Source organism: Thunnus thynnus, chromosome 10 (genome assembly GCF_963924715.1).
Source record: "Thunnus thynnus chromosome 10, fThuThy2.1, whole genome shotgun sequence".
NCBI classification, from domain to species: domain Eukaryota; kingdom Metazoa; phylum Chordata; class Actinopteri; order Scombriformes; family Scombridae; genus Thunnus; species Thunnus thynnus.
Genome location: NC_089526.1, coordinates 8,013,288 through 8,022,630, shown reverse-complemented (window position 1 = coordinate 8,022,630; position 9,343 = coordinate 8,013,288). Strand labels below are relative to the sequence as shown.

At 43.9% G+C, this 9,343-nt stretch overlaps 1 protein-coding gene across 1 annotated transcript; it reads left to right on the top strand.

The window, feature by feature from the left end:
- Positions 1-7,833: 7,833 nt before the first annotated feature.
- LOC137190652 (uncharacterized protein F54H12.2-like) lies at positions 7,834-9,058 on the top strand. Its single transcript, XM_067600173.1, has 2 exons — positions 7,834-8,404; positions 8,481-9,058. The coding sequence occupies exons 1-2, from the start codon at positions 7,834-7,836 to the stop codon at positions 9,056-9,058; spliced, it is 1,149 nt and encodes a 382-aa protein (XP_067456274.1).
- The last annotated feature ends 285 nt before the right edge of the window (positions 9,059-9,343 follow it).

Sequence of the window (9,343 nt, the reverse complement as noted above, 5' to 3'; positions counted from 1 at the left end):
CTAACTAAACTAACGCCAGCTAGTTTTTTCAAAATGTAGACTCCACTACAAGCTATCATTTCATATTGTGGCAACTGTTTCTAAAATGTATGCAGTTCTTACCCATGAAGATGGTGTTTTGCATGAACACTATTGATGTAAAACCCAACAGAAGACCTCTGTTACACTCAGTCCTTGGGGGCAGAGCTGCTTCCATAGGGGTCTAATGCTACAGCTACGTTGCTTTCAAGAGCTTGCCTCCCCTAGCTTTAATTTGAAAAAATCTAACAATACTTACCACTGATAATAGTGGTAGATGAAACTGTTCTTCATGCACAGGTTGGAAGATGTTTATCCCTGTGGTCTTTCAAACAAGTTTGAGAAGTGTCATATGAAAGGTTTTGCTGTCACCAACTTTTTTGGTTCACAAGCATGTCCACACATTATTACCAGTACTCCTAGTTGCTCAGCTATTCAGGAATAAATGGACCCAAGTGGCTTTCTTGTGTGAGGATGATCAGGTACCATTTGTCACCTCTGTACTTTTCCTGTATTTGTGTAACATCTATAATGAAAGGAAGTCCTTGTGGTTTTAAATGGTAAATGGACTGTACTTGTATAGTGCCTTTCTGGTCTTCCAACCACTCAAAGCACTTTCACACTAATCATTCACCCATTCATACGCTGAATGGGTACAGGGGCTACCATGCAAGGTCCCAACCTGCCCATCAGAGGAAATCTAATCATTCACACACTGATGGCACAGCCATCCAGTTTTTAAGACGAACACAACAGAACATGTGGTGTTTGGCAGCCACTGGTCAGGTTACAGCATGGATGCTACTGATAGTGACACCAGCATCAACCCTGTTCCCTACAAATTATGTTTATATGCTACTAAACTGCAACAGCAAAGTTTCAAGAGAAATGTAATGCTGCCCAAATTGCACTGCTATCCACATGCTAGTGGTGTGGATGGTGATGTACGTTGGTCAGTCTGCCTCTTTGGTCCAGACTGAAATATCTTGACAACTGATGGATGGATTTCCATAAAATGTACATACATACATATGTTTGATTCCTCAGGTTTACACCTAGCACCATCATTGAGTCAACATTTTAGTTTCTCCAAATACCTACAAAACTTAAAAATTGGAATTTTCAACTTCACATAGTATTTAGTGCTACATAGCAAATATTGGCATGCTAACACACTAAACTAAGATGGTGAACATGGTAGACATTATACCTGCTAAACATAAGCGTTAATATTGTCATTGTAGCAGCATAGGCCTATAGCAGCATAACTAAGGGCTGATCCAAGGTGGGCCTGTTCGGCCCTAACTATAAGCTTTATCAAAAAGGAAAGTTTTAAGCCTACTCTTAAACAGAGATGGTGTCTGCACCTGGACTGAATCTGGAAGATGGTTCCACAAGAGAGGAGCCTGATAGCTGAAGGCTCTGCCTTCCATTCTACTTTTAAAGACTGTCAGAACCACCAGTGAGCCTGCATTCTGGGAGCGCAGTGTTCCAGTGGGATAATACGGTACTATGAGCTCTTTAAGATATGATGGTGCCTGACCGTTAAGGGCTTTGTAAGTTAGAAGGATTTTAAATTCTATTCTAGATTTTACAGGAAGCCAATGTAGCGAAGCTAAAATGGGAGAAATGTTTTAGTCAGCACACGTGCAGCTGCATTCTGGACCAGCTGGAGAGTCTTTAGAGACTTGTTAGGGCAGCCTGATAATAAGGAATTGCAATAATCCAGCCTAGAAGTAACAAATGCGTGGACTAGTTTTTCTGCATCTCTTTGGAACAGGGTGTGCCTGATTTTTGTGATATTACATAAGAGAGTATAAGGTACACCCTTTCGTCAAACTGACAGATCTAGGTCAAGGTCAAGAGGTCACCCTAATTAGCATAATTTATGCATAATTTATGCATATATTAGGTTATCGTGGGAAAGTGTGAAATTGGTAAGTTATGTTTTTAGAAATTAGCATATGGTTGAGACATGTTAGTCTGGCGCGGGTATTTTGAAATGCGGCGGTATTATGGCATTTTCTGTAGAAAAATAGAGAAATGAATAAAAAAGTGAGAAACTGTGTTAAAAAGATGATTTTTTTCAGCAGTAAGTTGTGTTTGTTGATAGAGAAGAAAAGTAAATTAGAAGCACCTTCTGCTATCCTGTTTCAACCTATTCTTTTTTTTTTCTTATGGTAGCCTTGTAACATAGTTTTTTTTTTTTTTTAATAGCAATGATAATACAGAGTATTTCTTGACCGCAGACAAGACCTTGAACTTCAGACGACGCTCCGGCATAATGTCAGAATAACCTGAACAAATGCAGGAGTCCGACTTATTACGCGCGCACATCCCCCCGCATTGCACTTCTATTCTCTGAGTGTGAAACCAAAGATTTTTACCCTCGCTTCATACCTTAACTCCGCCCAAGACCATTCCCACAAATTTTATCATCCTATAAATTGAAAGGGTATGTAAGAGTACTGAAAATAAATTCTGGAGAGTCTGCGTTGAGAGTACCTTCAGGCTGAATTTTTATTTAAAAAAAAAAAAAAGAGAACTCACCATGTCTGAACCGGTCGGTAAAAGGGAGGTTGACTGTAAAGAAGAAGAAGAAGAAGAAGTTTCCATCGCTGAAGACGTGCAGCAGGCAAAGTTAAGGGTAGAGAGAGCCATGATGTCGATGATTAGCCAGACGCCTGTATCCCTCTACAATGATAAGTCTACGCATATGGGTAGTCTCGCTGACTGCAATGCACCGCAGAAAAGCGTGGTGTTTCTGTGTCGTACCCAGATGCCTCCTCCAGAGTCCCTGCGTGGTGAATGGTCTCTAGAGCCTTATGGACTGCGTGGATCCTGGGGGTACATTTTCAAGTATGAGATGGCTGAGCTCTGTCTGTATCAGTTGGATGAGAATGAGACGTTGGGGCCCGATTCTTACAGTCTCCCTGACCTCCAATGACTGGGGAGTGTTGAAGCTGACTACGCCTGAATTTCTCTGGCAAAGCTCTCCTCCGACCCCTAAACGGGTGAAGCGTGGGGAAGACTTGGAATCTTGTCCGTCCACGAGTGAGGTCCGGAGGAGAAGAATTCTTTTCAGCGCTACGTGGGAGGGAAGATCTGCGGCCTGTGGCCGCTGGTTCCATCGAGCCAGTCTCCGCATGGGCGAGATAAAGGAGCCGTCATGCTCTGTCACGCATGCAATGAAGGACGTGGCAGACGTCTTTGTCTTGGAGGCCTTCAACTCCGACTGCGGGGTGTTTAAGACGATGCTGGTCCTACCCGTAGCGGCCTGGTCAGACCAGATGAATCAGACGGCTGAGAAGATCAGTTCACTCTTTCACAGCTGCTGCAACTGGAAGGATATTCTAGCTACGAAGAAAACGCTAAACTTTAATGACACACCCACTTCTACAGCTTAACCACACCCCCACCCCATCCCCGCCCCCTCTATGTTCTTATATTAAGGTCTGGGTGAGACGAGGTAGAGAACGCAGACTTGAACAGAGTTACTGTCAGATACTTGAGATGCCCAGACGCAAGACCTATCCACCGATACGTGAGGATCCAATCTGGACCAGATTTCTTTCAAGCACTACTACCAATACCGTCATGCCGGTAACCCCTGAGGTTTCAACTCCCCGTGAAGAGGAGGGCTGTACGGGGACAGCCTCTCAGACAGATCAGCCCCCCTCTACGGTCTATGCGGAGATGGAGGACCGGTCTTCAACCCCGTCGACGGAGTGCAACCAGGAGCTCGAGCTTCCCACCTCCCCGGAGGACTCTACCTCCTCCTCCTCTGACACGGATACGGACACGGCCGAGGAGATGGAGGATTACGCCTGTGAAATTCCCACCTCCCCGGAGTCTGACCCTGTTGATATGGAGACCCCACCCCCGAGCCCAGCCTCCACACCCCCGACCCCGGCCTCCACATCCTCTGATGATGATGATGATGATGATGATGATGAAATAGACGGGTGGATATCGACATTCTTTCTTAAGACCGTGAAGGCGGGTGCGCTTCATTTGCTCAACAATGCTCTCCACAAGTACCGTCGCAACACCTGTTACGGGTGTCAAGTGAAACACCCCAGCCAGAAAGAACATCATTGTCTGGACGTGCTCGAGGATGACTACTACAAGGATAACTTTCAAGGACTAATGAAGGGCCTTTGTACTCCTAAATTCATTCCTGCTATTCAACGCCTGCTGACGCTTCGTAACATCAAGACGGATGACATCAAGGTCAAGATTGTTGCTGAAACGCTGTTGTATGAGTTGAGATCGGAGAAAAGGATCTTTGAAGCTATTCATAAAATGTACGACGAGCTAATAGGCGATGATTTGATGAATATAGCGCAACTCCGGGCCATGGATGAATACTGGGAGGCATAGGAAGAAAAAAAAAAAAAAAAAAAAAAGGGTAATTACTGGAGAAAACTTGTAACCTACGCGGGTGACCAATCTGTCATCGGTCATTTAATAGATCTACTGGATCGGGTGATTCAAAACAGAGTTTCGTCAATCAGAAACACAGACCTCTTTTTCAGAACTGCAGAGATGGAACAACTTGAAAACATTTTACAACAAGTACGCTCTCACGCTGTACTTAGAGACTGGGAACTGATTGTACTGGATACTCTGTGTATAAGTTCTTTTCGCTTGTCCGATACCTTTGCAAAAATTTTGACAGAATGGACTAAAGATTCTTTTCATGCAAAAGCTGGACATGTGTTTACCCTGTATGCTCTGTTCATCGATGTTGCAACGCTCTGTCTGCAAAACAACATAGCCTTAAATATACCGGATGAACTGAGACGATTACACCGCATAATTCAGCATACCCTAGGTATTTCTGTCTTACACCAAACCTTGATGAAGATTAGAGTTTAGTACGGTTTTTTCTATTCTATGTTTTAGAATCTTGCAAGAAGTATGTAATAGCATTTACTGAGCATATTATTCTGAGATACTTGATCTGTTTTATTTTTCCTCAATGAACATGTCTGTTTGTTGTTTCCCTCGATGAACATGTTTGTTTGTTTGAGACTTGAACAACATTTTTTTATACCTTTTTAAGTGTTTTTTATATCGATTTGATGAGCTGAACTGCTTATGATTTAAAAAAAATAAATAAAGAGACTGAAAAGAAAACTGGAGAGACTTTTTTTTTTTTTTTTTTTTTTTTTTTTAAATTAAAAAAAAAAAAAAAGTTAGAGAGAGAGCGAGAAATAAATAATAAAAAAGTGTGACGCAGCTGCTTGTCATCATTCCAACCTCAGATTTTGATGAGAGTGGTAAGGCTGATAAAAAAAGATAGGATGGCAGAGGCAAGATTTATGAAGCAAGTATACTATGACCCAGCACATCCTGGTAGTTATGGCGGGATAGACCGACTCCATAGGGCTGTACAGGATAAAACGGGGGAAAATGTCAGGATTGAAAACGTCAGACTTTTTATCAGAGCAGGATGCTTATACTCTACATAAACCCACCCGAGTACATTTTACCAGAAACAGAGTCTTTGTTCCTAGACCTTTAAATCAGTTTCAAGCTGACCTTTGTGACATGCAGGCCTTAAGCGAATACAACAATGACTTTAATTATTTATTAACCGTCATCGATGTATTTTCCAAGAAGGCTTATGTACGGGTTCTGAAGAGAAAAACTGCGGCGGAGGTAGTAAAGGCTTTTGAATCCATTTTTGAGGAAAGTCAGACGCCGGTAAAACTACAGACCGACGCAGGGAGAGAGTTTTTTAACAAGAGTTTTGAGGCTTTAATGAAAAAACACAGTATTATACATTTTGCTACAGCCAGCGATCTCAAGGCCTCTGTGATTGAAAGATTTAATCGTACCTTAAAAGGTAGAATGTGGAGGTATTTTACAGCAAACAATACCATGAGATATATCGATGTCTTACAAGACTTGGTGAAGAGCTACAATCATAGCTATCATAGTAGTATTAAAATGACGCCGATGCAGGTGACTCCAGAAAATACCCCTCAGGTGTTTCAGAACCTGTACGGTAGCACCCCCATACATGATCTTAAATCAAAAATGAATTTCATGGTAGGAGACACGGTGAGAATATCTAAAGTGAGAGGGGTGTTTGATAAAAAATATGAACAGAGTTTTACGGATGAAGTGTTTACAGTGTCTGAATGCATTCCACGCTATCCTCCTGTATACAAACTCAAAGATTTTGACGGAGAGTCTATCGAGGGATCCTTTTATGAACCCGAGCTGCAAAAAGTAAAAATGGGTCAGGATAAGCTGTATCAAGTGGAGAAAATTTTAAAACGACGTACGCTTAGGGGTAAAAAGCAGGTTCTTGTGCGCTGGAAAAACTGGCCTGAGAAATTCAACAGCTGGGTAGATGCCGACGACCTAAAAAATATATAAAACAGCCCCGTGAGCTTTAAAAACCGGTAGTCTATCGTTAAAAACCCATCGAGCATCATGGATCAACTCTCTAGAGAGGGTTTTTACATTACCCTACCCTCCAACGCCAGCCTCAACGTCTTTAAAAATAACAAGAGTTCCGCTTATCAGGTGGATTTGGCTCAGCATATAGATTTAGAGGGGTCCTGGGAGGTGGCCTTAGCGGAGATTTCATACCCTCACACGTGGTTTAACGTTCCTATAGAGAAGGGGTTTTTTGAATGGAGAGAGAAACCCAAAGAAGACCAGAATGAGGATACGGTTATGATTCATAGTCAAAAGATTAGAGGAGGTTATTACTCGAGCGTGAGTCAATTTCTGACTGAGCTGAACGCCTTTCTCAGAAAAATCGGTTCGGATATTTATGTACAGTTCAGCCACATTCAGAAAAGATTTGAATTTCAGGCCGGGGGTAAATATCATCTACGTTTTCAACCACCCTTGTCTTACGTCATGGGAGTGAAACCGGGAGAATGGTTCAGGTTCGATGAGAGGATGGCTCCCTACCCGGTGGATATAAAGGCAGGATTCTACCACCTCTACTGTTACAGTGACGTGGTGCGTCCTCAGGTGGTAGGTGACGCTTACGCTCCTCTCCTGAGGATCGTCGATGTACAAGGAACGTACGGGGATGTCATCACAAAGTATTTTAACCCCGCCTACTATCTACCTGTAGCTAAAAATCACATTGAAAACATCCGCATAGAGATAAAATCGGATCAGAACGAACCCATCAACTTTACCTTCGGGAAGACTATTGTGAAACTCCATTTTAGACCCATCAAAAGGGTTTAAAAATGGCCGCGGTCATGCGTGACCCTCGCCGGTTTGTGAGTTATTATGAAAGTCAAGTAGGCGGGGCTCTCCCCGGGTTTGCCGGCTCACCCGTCATGTACGGGCGGGGGATAGGTTCTGTATTCTCAAAGTTGTTTCGCTTTATATCCCCCCTGGTGGAAAAAAGGGTTTTCCCTCGCTAAACCTCATCTTAAAACCGCGGCAAAAAATATCGCCTCCGATGTGATAAGCCAGGCCGTCGGTAGAATGAGCGGCGCCTCTGGTCAGGGGGCGCAAGAAGGATCAGGGGGTATGATGGTTCTGGCCAGAAGACCCAGGAAGAGACCCCCGGGACAGCGTGTTATGACGGGTAAAAAACGCAAGCGCGCCGGAAAGAAAAAATCAGTTGATAGAAGCCTTACCAAGAGAAGGAACCCTGCCAAGACCTCGGCGGACATATTCTAATTTATTATTTTCTCGGCGGACATATTCTAATTTATTTTTTTTTTATCACTAACGCGGAGATGGCTCTTTTACATCAAAAATCGGCAGAATGCACTATGGCAGAGCTGGATTTATTTTCAGCTCCCATGACCCAGCTATCTATCGATGGAAAAACTCTACACCGAAATCATGCCCCTGTCGGCCATCACAGACGGGGGTCCTATAGAGTTTTTTATTCCCGGAGACGGTGAAAAGTATCTGGATCTGAACGACACCTTGCTCCACCTTCGTGTCAAGATTACCAACGCCGATGGAACGGATCTGCCTGACAACGCCGCTGTAGGTCTCGTCAATTACCCTCTGAACACCATCTTCAGCCAATGCGATATTATTCTCGGGGATAGACTGATTTCTCAATCCAGCGCCACTCACCCTTACAGAGCCATGATCGAGACCCTGCTCAACTATTCGGAGGAAACGCTAAAAAGTCAGTTCAGCGCCGGGTTGTTTTACAAAGACACGGCCGATGCTATGGACTCTATAGTGCCCATTAACGGGCCTAATAGAGGGCTAAACAAGAGAGCCGCTTTCTCGGTTAACTCTAGAGAGGTTCACCTGCTGGGGGCTCTCCACACCGACATACTTTTTAGTGAGAGGCTCCTCTTGAACTCGGTGGATATGAGAATCAAACTTACTCGCGCCAGCGACGCCTTCTGTCTCATGTGCGCCGCAGACGGTACCTTCCGTTTAAAAATACAGGGGGCTTCTCTATTTATTAAAAAAGTTAACGTTTCCCCCCGCCGTGCGTCTAGGTCATGCCTCGGCCTTACTGAGGGGGAACGCTCTCTACCCCCTGTCACGCGTCAGCGTGAAAACTTACTCCATACCCGAGAATTCCAGAGTTTGTAACCAGGAGAATCTGTTTTTGGGAACGATGCCTAAATACATCGTATTAGGCATGGTGAATCACGAGGCCTTCACAGGAAGAAGAAATCTATCCCCTTTCAATTTTCACCATTACGATGTGGAGTACTTAGCCCTGTGCCAGGATGGTAGACAGGTGCCCTCTAAAGCTTTCCAGCCTAAATTTAATCAGGGGGCTTCCGTCAGAGAGTTTTACAACATGTTCGTCGCCACAGGGAGGCATCTGAAAGATTTACCCCTGAGCATCGACAGAGAGGAATTTGAACGGGGATACTCGCTGTTTGTGTTTAATCTCACCCCCGGAGAGGACAGCGATGCACTATCCCCGGTTTCCAACGGCTCTTTAAGGCTGGAGATGAGATTTAGACAGCCTCTGCCAAACACCGTTACTCTCATCGTGTACGCCTGTTACGACTCTATTCTGGAGATTGATTCTAAACGCCAGGTATTGGTGGACTATTACTGATTTAAAAAAAAAAAAAAAAAAATGAATAACCATCAGCTGGAGAGTCTGATGCATCGAGTGCTGGGAGACGTTTTCTGCGGCGTGTGGGCTTCTGACCAGCTACCTCTACTGACACGCTCGTTTACACCACCCTCCTACTTTATCGTCAACACTCATAAAGGACATCAACCTGGGGAACATTGGTTATCTTTGACGTTGGAAGAAGATGGGACGGGGACTTTTTTTGACTCTTTTGGATTTGCTCCTGATTTTAATTACTACCCTCGTAGCATCTTACAGTTTCTG

Bases quoted from the DNA above. Each gene is read 5' to 3' on its own strand.
- LOC137190652 (XM_067600173.1), top strand. From the start codon at position 7,834: ATGGAAAAACTCTACACCGAAATCATGCCCCTGTCGGCCATCACAGAC. The intron at 8,405-8,480 runs GTACCTTCCGTT...CCGTGCGTCTAG, and splicing joins TCTCATGTGCGCCGCAGACG to GTCATGCCTCGGCCTTACTG.